Raw genomic sequence first — 16,777 nt, forward strand, 5'->3', positions numbered from 1 at the left:
GGGTATATGAAATCCACGTGTAGTATCTGTTTTATTTGTATGTGTATGTACACGCTGCTATTAGAACGTGTCGTGTTACTGTAGCGAGATGCAAAAAAGAGTTTTTCCAAAGTGGCATTGTCCCAGACCACCGGAGAAACGAGCCGAGCATTGCATTGACGACACGTAGCGTGTTAGAGCATCAAGGACCACTATTCGATTGAAGATACACATAAACACAAAAGGGGGGGGGAGTTATAAGGGTATTCAATAACTGAACACAACTATGAGGACGACGTCATCACAACAGCTGTCCGGAACCGAAGAGGCAGACAGATTTGGCTCTGGGTCGGGGTTCAGAGCGATGTGGACACTCAAATTGAATCACAAAAGACTGAAACTCCAATGATTTGCATCTGAACACAGACAGGACACAGAGTGAGACCAGCTGCAGTCATGTAAATTGAGACCCCAAAATAATCTACATTTGAACACGAAAATCAGCTGAGGACGATTTGGAGCTGAAAGACAATGCAAATAGCAGAGAGGACTCTGACCACACATAGAAACTCAACTTAGTATAGCAGGAATGCAATGTTTTAAAATGAACATACCCTTGTTCATTTATTTAACATGAATTAGACACAGGTGATGATGTTGCAGTCATGAAAGTCTACCTAATTCCCATACTAACAGAATAACTAACCAGTTGTTTTCATCATCTCTTTTCAAGAAAGCACACGAATTAGAGATATGATTTCTGAATAAAACCAGACAAAGTAGAAGTGCCAGAGATGAAGGATCAATGATGAAAACAACTTAACTTGCAATCTCCTCCTATTCTCTGCTTATAACCAATAACTCCTTGCTATTTCAAATACTTTCCATGACTGCAAATATCAAACCGCAAACGGTTACACAATGATTATCAACATGTACAAGGTGTACTTTACATTGGTCATTTAGCTGACGCTTTTATCCAAAGCGACTTACAGGTTCTATGTGACAGGACATCAGGAAGGGCACAACTCTATCAGCTGAGTAACAATGTTCATCAAAGTGTCGAGTGCTACAGTGTAGGTTAGTTTATTAGGACAAGTGCATGACATTAAGGTTAGTTAGGGTTAGATTTATTTTTATCAGTTGCAAAAATGCACATGATATATTATAGGATAATTGAATTAATGCTACTTAAGAGTAGATGAGAAAATGAATGATTGTTTTTCATGCAAAATTAACTGGCTGCCTATAGATTTTTATTTCTTCTCTATGCTAATATCGTGACACAGAGGGACATGTGAGGAAACCCAAAACATCTTCCCACTGATGATAGGCAAATAAGAGACTCAAGGAGGATAGGTAAATACGAAAATTCGCTCACCATCCTGAGGTAAGGTCAACTTCAATTTAACATCACAGACTATAAAGATAAAGAGCTATTTTGACTGATTCAAGACTTTGGCCAGTCATTTACCATTTTATTTAAAGCCTAATGCTGTAAGATCTAGCTAGATACAAGATCTGATAAATTATAGTGATCTAACCTTCTTGGGACTCACTGCTAATGCAATTGGCTTGCAATCCCTATTTCAATTAAGTGATTTTAAGGACAATGAATTGAAGTAACCCTAAATGATTTTCCTCTTTAGCAGAAAGGCGTTGAATCATTTATGTGAAGACGTTTCTAAGGCACATTTTATCATCCTCAGATCATAGAGGAGTGACACGTGATTGACCTGAACGACGGCGGAACCAGACAAGGAGGAACACAACCCAGAGACCAGGGCGACCCACGGCAACAGAGGACCACGAAGGACACCGCCAAGGAGCCGTGGGGGAGCCGCCATCCAACCCAGCCCACACGACACAGACGTCCCCAAAGGAAGGAGAGCAGAGACAAAGGACGACATGCAGCCTCACCCCGGCAGACCAAACCCATCACCTGCAGAAGGGAACTAGAGCCCCGACCATCAAGGTGGATGCCGATGATAAGATTGTCATCTGTGTAAGAGAGAACGTCCTGCTGACTGGCCGCTACACCGGCAAACCCTCGCCCTCCACCAAGTGTTACCACGATGACGGGGAGCGGGGGACCGACCAACACAGCATGTTCAAAAACACCATAACGCCATGTATCTAGGCCTGGTGAAGGCCAAGCGTGAGCACAGCGGCAGATGGAGAGCAACACAGGTTCCGGGAGGGGAATCTGCATTGTCCCCGTGGACGGCCACCCCAATACCCCCAACAACCCTGTAACCTTTGACGAGGCACACAGGAAATGGATGGTGACCGCCTGGAGGCCTCCTCTGAATAATAAAGGGTAAATGTTTCCGTCAAGAAGATGGACATCATCAGAGACCCATAGACCAAGAGAAACGCCTAACATACATTGTCCACCTTGTTATGCATTTCTTATTAATTTCATAGAACCAGTTGGTTTGTTCCAAGACACCAAGTTTTGTTTCGACCAATGACAGTATGCACCACAACAATATACTAGAACAATACATAACGGTTATCATAATCACCTTTTATATCAGTTTTTATATAAACCACTAGGGTAACGGTTAAATGTTTTTTATACATTAGCCACCAGGTTAATGCCTATTTATAAATTGTGTCCCTGATAATTATGCACACAATTTTGTGTTTTACCCTATGCACTCTGACCACACAGAGACAGGGTCCACATGTGTTCAATTAGTTTATTAATATGTATGTGTGCGACCATGATCTTATGTGGTTAAATGGTTGAGTATTAATGATCTTAACTCCCATAGATATTATCATAAAGACACATAGTTAACACTTAAATGTCTGATTCATGACGTGAATGACTGGAGCTAAGTGCCAAGCCAAGATATGCACAACCAGAGCTTCTAATGATTATGTTATTTGTGTTTGATATCAGAGTTGAGGACCAATCATTGATATAGGTATTTGAGATTATTAATAAAAGAAAAGGGTGATATTCCCACATCCCACCTCTGATATAAAAAATAACAGACTTTAGTCCAGTCAATCATGTCATGAATCACGTATGTAAATATTTCTATTTTAAACTGTTATGCCAACCACGGATTTGAATTGATTTTCATTCATTAATCCAGTTAACCAACAAATCACATTGGCCAAAATTTTCATTCTTTTAATTGTTTTCTATTTCATTCATTATCTGATAACCGATGGATTACATCGGTCCCATTCTTTTACCATATCTATTCACTTTTCAATATTTTACCTGTTCCAAATAATCCTGGTATATTATACATTAATCTCACCCACATTATGAAGAGAAAAGTGAGTAACTGTGGAATAATATAATGATTCCCGAACTCTCATGTAAAGACATTCCCCTCCCCTGTGTCCCCTATGCTGTGTCCCCCCCCCCACACCCATTTGACCCATCAAATGGGTCCCCCCATCCTCCCCCTTTTTCACTATAAAAGGCTCCTCCCAACAACATTCCAGATCGCTACCTGGGTCATTCAGCTGATCACCTGGGGCGCGAGCCTCAGCCATTCTCTCTATGTACTATGTATGTTTCTATCCTAAACCTCATTATTAACTGAACCACGGTTGACTGAGAACCTTCTTCTTCAGGATATCCACAATATCCCACACTTTCTATCACACTTCCTATGCTTCCTATCACCCTTCCTATGCTTCCTATGACCCGTCCTATGCTTCAAATCACCCTTCCTATGCTTCCTATCACCCTTCCTATGCTTCCCATCACCCATCCTATGCTTTGTAAGCCGTCTTGTCTGCACCATTGTCAGCCAGGCAATACCTGTTCAGCCATTATATATGTGGAATATCCCTCATAGCGGCTGCAAACTCTCTCCAACATGTACCGTGTTTGCCACTGTGGTATGTGTAAGCGTGTGTGTGTGTCAGTTTGTGTGTACGTGTAGCCATGTACATACGTGCGTGTGCTTGTATCTGCGTGTGCCCGTGCGCGTTTACATGTCTGACCTTCTATTGGCTGCCACTCAGCCTCAGCAGGGACCGGCTCCGTCGGCAGGCCAGTGGTCACCATGGGACCGGTCGCCGTGCTGAAGATGCGGAGGTAGAGGCAGAAGAGGTGTGGCCTGAGGCGGGAGGCGAGGCCATGCAGGGCAGGGAAGAAGGCGCTAATGGCTATTTGAAACTCTCCCACCATAGCCTTGAAGAGAGGGATGAGGTCTCTCAAATCGTCAACACTACACACACACACCATCACAACACACACAAACCAACACAACACACACAAACGTGAGGAGGTCAGGAGATCAATAACACATGTGATAGGGTTGTCATAACATCACAGTTCACCTAAGAATACAATTATATTGATATCAGATATCAGGCGGATACCGGTGGACTTTGGTAGGAAATAGTTCCTAAATGAAACTGTTCACAACAAGGTCTGTGGATTATGTTGAGAAACAGTGTCATGATTAACACATTCGTGGCCAACCACGTATATATACGTGTTTCGGATCCACCGCTTGAGGGCCAACCACGTATATAAACGTGGTAAGGTTGTTTTGGCTTTTATTCCATTGTAATATCCTACTCAATGTCACAGAGCGGCACCGCAGATTTACCCTACTCTTGGAATTCGGAAAAGTGCATTACTGGCCAGATCCTCGTAGGGGCGCTGTCTCGATAATGCAGTGTTCCCCGTTACAGACCGGTGTTTTTTTTTATTTTTATCATGGGTTGACTTTTTTGTTAGCCTAAAGCTATGCCTGTAGCCGATCGCCTGCAATCGTTTTTGGGGCACTGAATTCAGTATGCAGTAAAGGAATATAGCATCAGCCAATGGACATATGGATCTACCAGATGGCGATCGATAACTGGGAAATCCTTTTTGCAGTCCAACCGGCCACAGGTAAGAGCGATTTGACGTCAATTTCAGCCTGATCGGGCCTTGCTTTGATTAGCCATCCACCCGGTCAGCATATGAGGCTAATGCCGTTAATGGTAATCATCAATAATCAGAAACGACATCCCCCCCTCCCCCCCCCTTTCATGCATTCATGGTGGACCATGATACCGATAATATGCATTTTGAGTTTTAGCTCTAGCTTGTGTATAGCCGAAACGCCATTCGATTTAACGTTATTAGCTTAGCACCCTATATCTCACCTTCCAGGAAATACCCCAGAACATTGCGGTATATAGTTCATATTCACAACGCTATAAAATGGGAACGTATTGATGAAAAAACTATTTATTTAAGGCATATTGAAGGGACGGTTTATAGTGTCAATTGACAATGACAATGGACAGATAGCAATAATATAAAGTATAGATTAACAGCCTCACGCACAATGAAAGGTTGTTATGATAAGCTGGCCTTATAGAGTGAGATTAGACGGATCCCAATGGCCCCGAATGTGTTAAACATACAAACAAGCTCAGAATGGAATCCAGAGTGTGTTATTGTGTGTCAACTCACCGGGGGGTTCTGTCAGTCTGGACCACTCTGATGTAACGGGCCAGTTCTCTGTACCTGCAGACACACAGAAGAGTTCCATCATTACAACATGTCAAGACACAGTTATAACAACACTTTACCAACAGACAGTTATAACAACACTTCAGACAGTTATAACAACACTTCATCAACAGCCACAGTTATCATAACAACACTTTATACTTCATCAACAGGCAGTTATGGTAACAACACTTCATCAACAGGGAGTTATCATAACAACACTTTATCAACAGACAGTTATAAGAACACTTCATCAACAGACAGTTATAACAACACTTCATCAACAGACAGTTATAAGAACAACAATTCATCAACAGACAGTTATCATAACAACACTTCATCAACAGACAGTTATAAGAACAACACTTCATCAACAGCCACAGTTATCATAACAACACTTTATACTTCATCAACAGGCAGTTATGGTAACAACACTTCATCAACAGGGAGTTATCATAACAACACTTTATCAACAGACAGTTATAAGAACACTTCATCAACAGACAGTTATAAGAACAACACTTCATCAACAGACAGTTATAACAACAGAAGCAGACTACAAAGAGTGACACGTTCAGCCGAACGCACAATTGGAGGGGGGCTCCCCACCCTCCAGAACATTTACAACAAGCGGTGCAGGGGTAAGGCTAAGAGAATCATTAAGGACTCTAGCCACCCGAACAACTGCCTCTTTGAACTGCTGCGGTCAGGCAAGCGATACCGGAATCTCAAGGAGAGCACAGAAAGACTCAGAAGAAGCTTCTATCCCCAGGCCATCAGGCTGCTCAACGAACAATAAACACTACACAACAACCATCAAATGCACATAGCACACACATCCACACGCACACACCCACTTTAAACAAACACACTGCAGCACCCACTCTCCACACTTTATATTTATTGATAAAGGATTTGCACTACAACTCGTACACCTTAATGTAAATTGTACCTAAATTGTACCTCATCCCATTTCTGCTTTGCACTATATAGTATTGTATATTAGTACACTGCATAGTATATTGTACATTATATGGTAACTCAGTTACGTCTATTCTGCATCGAACATTGTACATATGTCTATACTGAACACTGTGACCTCATTTTTTACTTCTAATTTACATGCTATACTATGTTATTTCATACTTATCTTGTCTAGCACAGTCTCTGGAGCGTAACAGTAAGAAGCATTTTGTATAAAAGTATTCTGTACTTCTGTATGACAACTATTAAAGAAACTTGAACACTTCATCAACAGACAGTTATCATAACAACACTTCATCAACAGACAGTTATAAGAACACTTCATCAACAGACAGTTATCATAACAACACTTCATCAACAGACAGTTATAAGAACAACAATTCATCAACAGACAGTTAACATGACACTTCATCAACAGACAGTTATCATAACACTTCATCAACAGACAGTTATAAGAACAACAATTCATCAACAGACAGTTATCATAACAACACTTCATCAACAGACAGTTATCATAACAACACTTCATCAACAGACAGTTATCATAACACTTTAACGATTAATCTATTATTCACGCCCATCCCTAGCCGATACCGATATTTACCGATATCTCTGTATAGAAACCACTTTTTTATGATAATCAAATAAAGAGCTATTTTCCAAAACGCATATTTTTTTTTTTACTTTTGTAACTTATTTTCAGAAATGACTGATATTTTGAAACTATTTAAGACCAAAACATGTACAAATTTGTTTTATTAAAAATAATTTATATATGTTTTTTTATATCGGCCCTATCTTGATATCGGAACGATACCGATGTGTAAATAATTACCATATCGGTCGATATTATATCGGCCGCCAATATATCGTGCACCACTATCCATACGTTTCCGTGTTACCGTGGTGAATATAAGTATAGTTATAGAGTGATCTGGGGTAATTCCCGAAAGGCTGAGGAATAGCCTTATACATGTATTCTACTATAACCGTTGCCTTTTCTTGCCTAGACACGGTACTATTCCCAAATCAAATCTATATAATAGGTATTATGTTTCATCATGAACTAGGGTTGTTTTTTGATGCTTTGATCGTCACCAACGGCATACGTTGTGGAGTAACGTTACACACACGTTGCAATTGAGGTGAAGACATGGTTGGATCAACGCAGGATTGATTATAGTCCTTACATTCACTAGGATGTACCCCAAAAAGAATATTCCAATTATCTGATCGCGATTCCAAGTATTGGTGTCCATCGTGTCGCCAACATAATCCACCACACATCATGCATCGGGAGCATTTGACACTTCTCAATCCGATCGTTATAGCTGCTCCATTCGCCCGACAAAGAAAAGTGCGCCCGGAGACATTTGGCCGTTACACAGGCCAAGATACAAGGTTTCAAAGGGTGCTCGATACCACCGTGACGGTGTCTAGCTGGATGCGGCCGGTATTGCACTTTGGCGATCTCAGACTCATTCCCTATGACACCAAGGTCCCTGGATGAATAATGAATAAAAATATTTTTTTAAAAGGGGCGGCTGATTGGCGCAGTGGGCAAGGCGCTCGCCACTAACGCAGGAGACGCTGGGTTCGAGCCCAGCTCTCGCCGTTGCTACCGGCTGGCCGGTCGTTCATACTAACACAATTGGCAAGTGTTAGAGGGTGGGAAAGCCGGTGGGTGGGGATTGGACGTTGTGGACAGCGACTCCTACAGGTCGGTTTGGTGACGCCGGTGGAAGCAGGAAGTAGCGGGGGCAGCGTGAGCCTCCCACGAGTTACTCCTCGCCACAGAGTTTGAGCTGCTGCAGTGAAAAGATGCGACAGGCTGCCTCCTCGTGTACCGGAGGGGACACGTGATGCAAGGCTTCTGTCCTCAATACAACCGACCAGTGGGAGGCATAGTCTAGCAACGTTCAAGACAGGGGAGGGAAGAATTGGATAATATAAAATTGGGACGAGAGAAAAAAGTGGAGAAAAATAGAAAATGGGGAGAAAAAAGTGGATTAAAAAAAAGAATTCGGAAAAAAAAGGAAAAACTATCAAATAACGAGTATACTCGTTGGCGTTCAAGTGTTGGCTCCCAATAACGAGTATACTCGCTGTTGGCTGGGAATGTGTTAAGGTTAGGTTGTACCGGTGTTGTTGCTGTAGTAGTTCTGATCTCAGTAGGACCACAGCGGTTACAGTTAGGTTGTAGCTCTGATCTCAGTAGAACCACAGCGGTTACGGTTAGGTTGTAGCTCTGATCTCAGGAGAACCACAGAGGTTAAGGTTAGGTTGTACCTGTGTTGTTGCTGTAGCAGCTCTGATCTCAGTAGGACGACAGCAGTTGGCTCAACCAGCATGTCCTTCTTGCCTTTATCCTTACGGACCCCCGTCACGTTCTGACCCCTCAGCACAGACACCAGTAGCAGGTCGTCCCAAGGCCGCACACACAGGCTAGAACCAAGACACACACAGAGGCTAGAACCAACACACAGGCTAGAACCAAGACACACACACATGCTAGAACCAAGACACATACAGGCTAGAACCAAGACACACACAGGCTAGAACCAAGACACACACACAGGCTAGATCCAAGACACACACACAGGCTAGAACCAAGACACACACAGGCTAGAACCAAGACACACACATGCTAGAACCAAGACACACACACAGGCTAGATCCAAGACACACAGGCTAGAACCAAGACACACACAGGCTAGAACCAAGACACACACACAGGCTAGAACCAAGACACACAGAGGCTAGAACCAAGACACACACAGGCTAGAACCAAGACACACACAGGCTAGAACCAAGACACACACACAGGCTAGAACCAAGACACACACACACAGGCTAGAACCAAGACACATACAGGCTAGAACCAAGACACACACACAGGCTAGAACCAAGACACACACACAGGCTAGAACCAAGACACACACACAGGCTAGAACCAAGACACACACACACAGGCTAGAACCAAGACACATACAGGCTAGAACCAAGACACACACACAGGCTAGAACCAAGACACGCACAGTGTCACGGTGATCGGTGATGATGCTTTATTTTCGCCGATCGTCAAAACCGATCTCACTCGCTGCGGCGTCTGCTTCTCCCTCCAGCCCCTCCCGCACGCATGTAAACACGGGTCTAGTCTAGTGGGATGGGAGGACGGAGTCTCCCTGAGCTAACGTTAGCTGCTACCGTTACAAAATGACCCAGTCAACTATTCATTTTTAGTTTAATACAGGGCTGTCTTAAATACTTCGAAGCTTCGAAGCTTCGTTCGATGGCAAAAGCTTCGAACATTAAAAAAAAAATCTGGTAAATCACACAGCCGAGTGAAACCTTGTTGGCTCAGTCACGAAAGGGGCTACTTAATTAATTAATCCAATCCACTTTATTTATAGAGCACATTTAAAAACAACAACGTTTATGGAAGTGCTGTACAAGTCCCACAACATAAGATTAAAGAAAATTAAAATTAAAAAAAAGAAAATTCGAAGCTTCGAATTAAAATCGAAGCTCGGCCCCGAAGCTTCGATTGCCAAAAAAAGCTTCGAAGGTCAGCCCTAGTTTAATACATGATGAGGCATTGTCTAACCGAACGGTATCTAGCCGGCCAGCTACCGATAGCTCCTGATATCAACAAATGCTCCAGCAATAGTCTAGTAGAGACGTGTATGATACTCCGTTAGCTCACGTTAGCGCAAGTTAGTTCACTGTTCAAAACGAAATGTCCCATTGAACTAAATAATTCACTGAGGCGCTGTATCAACGTTATATATCCGGCTAGCAGTAGCTACAGATAGCTCCTGATATCAATGTCTTATAACACTGATTCGACACGTATTCGAGCTGAGGGCTTGCCGAGCACAGTAACGTTATACCAATAGGGTCCAGCTGCAGCGCAGGAGAATCCTGGCCGTAGCTCGAGGCTACTCGAGTACACACAGACAGTGGAGCTTGTTGCGTGGTGGCGATGTCTCGCAGATAATACAAGTACAAGTCTAATTATATAATATATATATTTTATTAAAAAAAAGATTATATAAAATCATTTTACATTTTTTTTTATCAAAAACGATCGGTATCAGATCGGTATCGGCCGATATGGCTCACGACGATCGGTGGCAAAAAACGTGATCGGGGCATCCCTAGCTAGAACCAAGACAAACACAGGCTAGAAGAACCAAGACAAACAGGCTAGAACCAAGACAAACACAGGCTAGAACCAAGACACATACAGGCTAGAACCAAGACACACACAGGCTAGAACAAAGACAAACACAGGCTAGAACCAAGACAAACACAGGCTAGAACCAAGACAAACACAGGCTAGAAGAACCAAGACAAACACAGGCTAGAAGAACCAAGACAAACACAGGCTAGAACCAAGACAAACACAGGCTAGAAGAACCAAGACAAACACAGGCTAGAACCAAGACAAACACAGGCTAGAACCAAGACACATACAGGCTAGAAGAACCAAGACAAACACATGTATGCTCACTCACACACCTGTTCTTCAGGTTCCTCATAAGGGGAGTAAAACTGAGTCTCTGGTAGAACGCCGCCAGTTTGTAGATAAACTCAGAAGTGAAATTAGTTGTCACCATTTGTCTCTGGACAGAATCTATTACCCTGTGAACACACATACATACACTGTAGATTCAGAATACATACGTTACAATCAGAGCATCAGAAAGATGTGTGTGTGTGTGCATGTACATACCTCTGCAGCAGTATGGATTTGGCCTTGTAGGCACAGGCCTCTGGTTTGTTTATCTCAAGCCTGGAGTTATAAAGATCCATGTCATAAACACTTTCTCAACACCAAACCTGGAGTTATAAAGAGCCATGCCATAAACAACAGTTTCTCAAAGACGACCCTGGAGTTATAAAGATCCATGCCATAAACAACAGTTTCTCAAAGACGACCCTGGAGTTATAAAGATCCATGCCATAAACAGTTTCTCAAAGACGACCCTGGAGTTATAAAGATCCATGCCATGGGGGGCTGTAGTAGTTGCCCTGTTTTTTTTTTATTATCCACTTTTTCTTCCCATTTAAAAATGTTCTTCCATCCCAATTTCGTATTTCCAATTCTTCCCTCCCCTGTCTTGAACGTTGCTAGACTATGCCTCCCACTGGTCGGCTGTAGTGAGGATAGAAGCCTTGCATCACGTGTCCCCTCCGGTACACGAGGAGGCAGCCTGTCGCATCTTTTCACTGCAGCAGCTCGAACTCTCAGTGGTGAGGAGTAACACGTGGGAGGCTCACGCTGCCCCCGATACTTCCCGTTTCCGCCGCACCGGCGTCACCTAACCAACCTGTAGGAGTCGCTGTCCACAACGTCCAATCTCCACCCACCGGCTTTCCCACCCTCTAACACTGCCAATTGTGTTAGTATGACGGCCGGCCAAGCCGGTAGCAACGCCGAGAGCTGGGCTCGATACCAGCATGCCCTGCGTTAGTGGGGAGCGCCTTGCCCACTGCGCCACTCAGCCGCCTTAGTTGCCCTGTTTGTGAAGTCTGAATTTAACTGTAAAGTTATTGAAAACAGTTATTGACTATTTGATGGAAATCAATGTTGAAAGATCCAAAAATATATTAATTAGTTGCATTTACAGAACTCTAGGGTCGTGTATTGATCAATTTAATAAGAAGATTTCTGAATTATATGCAAAGGCATAAGGATAAGGTGATTTGTTTGTGGCGACTTCAATATTTATTTGATGAAATCTAATGAACATACAAAAACTAAAGACTTTGTTGATAATATGTTTAGATTGAGTTTCTATCCCTTAACACAATGGCGCCCGACCACGGATATCTCCGTGTTTCGATTCCACCCGTTGTGGACAGAAGCACGGATATATCCGTGGCAAGTTGTAATTGCTTCTATTCCATTTTAATAACCTATTCAAGGTCGCCGAGCGGCACTGCAGATGTACCCTACTCTTTGAATTCGAGAAAGTGCAATACCGGCCAGATCCTCTTAGGGGCGCTATCGCGATAATGCAGTGTGCCCTGTGGCTGAACGGAGCATTCTTTTTGATGATGTGCAATACCATCCGGGAGACGATAGGCGGCGGTATTTGCCCTTTTCGAGCTCAGACCCATTCCCAATGATAACGTCAGGCTGGATAGATGAAAAATGACTGGATATTGCTAATAAAAGAAATAACGATTAAAACCCGAGTTTTCTCGGGTTGGCACTCAACGCATGGTGTTGTGAAGGATCAGATTAAACCGAATATATATATTTATTTATATATATTTAATTGTATTTGTATATCGTTTGATATCCCCTGTATATTCCTTGTACAATATGCACTGAATATCCCTTTAGTCTACTAAACAGCCCATAATAGTTTCATTCTACCATTGGACGAGAACCTGGCGCCAGGTTGCCATGCCCCTAGGTCCAAGTTCAATCGTGCCGCCTAACATGTCGTGGCAAGCCCCGGTTCCGCGCAGGAATATGTCGGGCGAAATACGAATGGTACTATTTGTTCATAGCGCATATATATATGGCGCATATATATATGGCGCAAGTAAAGTAGAACTTTCTTTAGTCCAGTTCTTTACCCTCCAACAGAGTGACAGACGCAAAGCCTCCCCACGACGCACGTGTGGTGTAGTAAGGCCTACTTGGCCTCAGAATAGGCATTGAGATATCGTGTAGATTAATAATTGAATAGCCATAGTTTGGCACTATACCGTCGAGTTGGACGTATTCTATTAAGCTAATAATAGTCTATTTATGTATGGTGCATCGTTCGGTTAGAGTTCTAAAGTTATCAGTACCCCCATCGTTCCTGACGTTATCTGGACGCTTAACCAGGCTGAGCAGACCCCTAGTGGTGCTTGCATCCGAGGAGCTCCGGGCCAAGAGCGACTGGACCTGTATATTGGATTACTCTACCCGGACGACGGCGAGCCTTCCACGGCTTGGATTATGCTTTGGGTGCTTTGATTATTCCATGGATAAAGGCCAACACTGCGGAGTGTTGGAACTACCCCCCGGAGAGGACTCCAGGTGAGACGGCGCTCGACACCAGTGAGGTCGCCTCACGTCTCTCCGTTGTGGACCGGCAGCTACCGTCCACAGAGGGTCCAGCTGTATTCGTCTGCGGACCGAGGTTCTGTGGGCACCGTGTCCAAGACTTTGGATTCTCCCAAGACACCGTCGGCCAGATGGGATACCGCCAGCGGCTTCTCTAACCCCCCCCTCCTACTGTCTTACAACCAGCGGGACACCCCCCCCCCCCTTAGTGTATCCAGCTATAATCATTTAAGTACCATCGCTATCGTTTCCTAAATATTCCAGGTTGTATACTTACTCCCTGCGTAACCAGAGATTGGACATTCAATGTTGATTTACCTACGAATACTAATTTGCCATAAAAGTGCATATTTCAAATCATAAATGTAATTAAGTGAACGTTGTATATACCTTTTGTTATATTAAACCTTCGATTTGGTACATTTGTGTGGATTCGTTTCATCAGGTGGGAAAGTGTTCATCATACTTATATCATGTACTGGATGGCCAGAAGTTAAAGTACAAGAGGTAGTGGTATTAAATATCATATCTAACAATACAGTCAGGGAATTGTACCCCTCAGTTACAATTGGTCCTTCGAGCCGGAGGGTAACTAGTGTAATATTAATATAGTGTTATTAATATCGAAATGGCCTATGATGAACACTCCACGAAACAATCCTCCTAACCTAGAACGCCCGCGGCGCAGACGACAGACACCTCAGTACTTAGAGGCTTACACTGTCAGTCAACTACCTAGCCTTCGACAAACGGTAAACGCGGTAAAAGTAGAAAGTAAAATTATGTCTGACCTTAACGACCAGGTTTCCCCGACCACAGAGGCCCTAGTAGGCCCTAATGTAACTGACCAAGCTCACGGTGGGGACCAGGAAGGAGCTGACATGCCTTTACCCCCCGCCACTACCCAAGAAGTAGTCCCCGACCAGCCCCGGGAGGAAGACAACCCTACAGAGAGAGAACTCTGCACGGAAGAAGAGGAGGAGAGCGCCGAGGAAATAGAGCTCCAGGACTCCCCAACGAGTACCCCCAGGAGCGGCTCACGCAGGAGCGGCTCACCTCCACAACCGCCTTCCCCCAGCGAAGCGGAGAGGATGCTACAACAGGCGTTCCTCGTCAGCCTGACAGCCTCTACCAAACGCGATCGACTTCAGGGTGAACGCGATCGTCTCCAAGCACAGACGCTTAGCGAGCACGAACATTTTACCATTAAAAGAGAACGCCTCCAAGCGCAGCAGCGGAGCGAAGAAGAGTGCATACGCCGGGAGATGAGACGCCTTCAGACGGAAATTAATATGGTAAGAGACCGGGCCGCAGCAGAGCGCGCCGCCGCAGAAGCCCAGCGCGCCGCTGACGGTGCCCAAAGACAAGCAGAGCGCGCCGCCGCCGAAGCCCAGCGCGTCGCTGACTATGCCCGAAGAGAAGCAGAGCGCGCCGCCGCCGAAGCCCAGCGCGCCGCTGACTATGCCCAAAGAGAAGCAGAGCGCAACATCGATCTCATCCAGCGCCAAGCCGAGCGCAACAGACTACAAGCCGAGCGCGACAAGATACGGGCGCGGCTAATGAAGCGGCTGATGATCCCCAGGGCAACACCCTCTCCCTCCGCCAGGGGTTCAAGGAACTCGTCGAGACAACAGTCAAGGGCAGCGCCTCCTAACCGAGCAAGCAACCCTGAACTTGACCAACAGACCAAGCCTATACCCCCCGCAGACCCCCTTCCCATACCGGTCCAAGCGAGACCCAGCTACAAGGAAGGAGCGGCATACACGGCGGAGAAGCAAGATAAACGACTACAGGATCTGGAAGACCTGATAGAGGAAGAAGAGGGAGAGGAGGAGAACCAAGCCCGACGACAGCACAGTACTCCACCGGACCAGGAGGTCCAGTACAGCCCAGGCTATACCCCCGCGGCGCTGCGCTACAGACCCCCGACTCTATTCACGGGTGAGCACGACGCACGACCAGCCCCGAGGAATAGCACCTGGACCAGCGGGCCATGGTACCCTGCCGGTACCAGCCCACAGAGAGGCGCAAGAGGAGACTCGCCCAGGAGGCCTCTCCCCCAACGCTCGCCGATGTATCAGCCATCCACGGCGTCATACATTGCGATACCGAGCACCAGACGGAGTGTGTACAGAACACTCGCCAGACAATATGACCCGTTGGGATGTATTCTACCTTACACCACCAGGGCAAAGATGATTGTACGAGCACTATGGGACAAGGACCAGGGCTGGGACGACCCAATACCCGCACACCTTGCCTCAACATGGAGAGAGTGGGAGACGGAACTCCGCTCACTCCCAGGCGTCAATATACGCCGCAGCTACTTCCCATCCACAGTGAGGCCAGAGACATGCGAGATTGAGCTACACGTCTTCAGCGACGCCTCCGAAGTAGCCTACGGATCGGTGGCCTACTTGCGTGCCCAAGAGAAGGGAGGAAAGATACACACTGCTTTCATCCTGGCCCGCTCAAGAATAGCCCCACGTAAGCAACAATCTATCCCACGTTTAGAGCTCTGCGCAGCCCTAGCAGGAGCGCACCTAGCCATGTTAATCCAACGTGAACTCACCATTCCGGTGCACAGAACAATCTTGTGGTCAGATTCCACGACAGTACTCACATGGATCAAGTCTGATTCATGCAGATACAAAGTCTTCGTGGGAGTCAGAGTCACCGAGATTCAAGAGTTAACAGAAGAAGCGAGCTGGCGGTATGTGGACACCAAACACAACCCAGCTGACGTCATCACCCGGGGAATGTCTCTGGATGACCTAACCCGTCGCAACATCAACAGTGACGGACCAGAATTCCTCAAGCTCCCGGAAGGAGATTGGCCTACGCCCACCCCGCGGGAAGCAAGTAACGAGGAGGCTGAGAACAAGAAACCTATGTTCTGTGGACTGAGCACTGTCGCCTCCACAGACCCCAACATAGATGACTGCATTACCCTAGAGAGTGCGCAGCAAAGAACATTCCTGCGGCACCACCCAGAGATTCAGTCTACCACTGACATGTCAGCAGCTGACTACGAAGAAGCAGAACTTCTTCTACTACAACGAGCCCAGAGAGACTCGTTCCCCGATGAGCTAGACTGTCTACAGGGAGGAAACCCCGTCCCATCAGACAGCAGACTGATTCACCTGGCACCAGAGAGTGACGCCCATAATCTCATCAGAGTGGGTGGTCGCCTGCGGAGAGCCCCCGATCTACCAGATGACATTAAGTACCCGATCGTCTTGAACAGCCGA

General features: G+C 45.3%; 1 protein-coding gene across 1 annotated transcript in view; it reads right to left on the reverse strand.

Moving 5' to 3' along the window:
- Nucleotides 1-16,777, reverse strand: part of LOC311232029 (uncharacterized protein) — an 88,557-nt gene that overhangs the window by 54,723 nt on the left and 17,057 nt on the right. The window contains exons 8-12 of the mRNA XM_084318695.1: nucleotides 11,190-11,249; nucleotides 10,976-11,098; nucleotides 8,741-8,896; nucleotides 5,429-5,482; nucleotides 3,958-4,184 (exon numbers count right to left, since the gene is read on the reverse strand). Of these exons, the coding sequence (XP_084174821.1) occupies nucleotides 3,958-4,184; nucleotides 5,429-5,482; nucleotides 8,741-8,896; nucleotides 10,976-11,098; nucleotides 11,190-11,249 (620 nt within the window). The remainder of the gene's footprint in view (nucleotides 1-3,957; nucleotides 4,185-5,428; nucleotides 5,483-8,740; nucleotides 8,897-10,975; nucleotides 11,099-11,189; nucleotides 11,250-16,777) is intronic.

The sequence above is a fragment of the Notolepis coatsorum genome (genome assembly GCF_963971535.1).
Source record: "Notolepis coatsorum genome assembly, chromosome: 7".
Classification (NCBI taxonomy): domain Eukaryota; kingdom Metazoa; phylum Chordata; class Actinopteri; order Aulopiformes; family Paralepididae; genus Notolepis; species Notolepis coatsorum.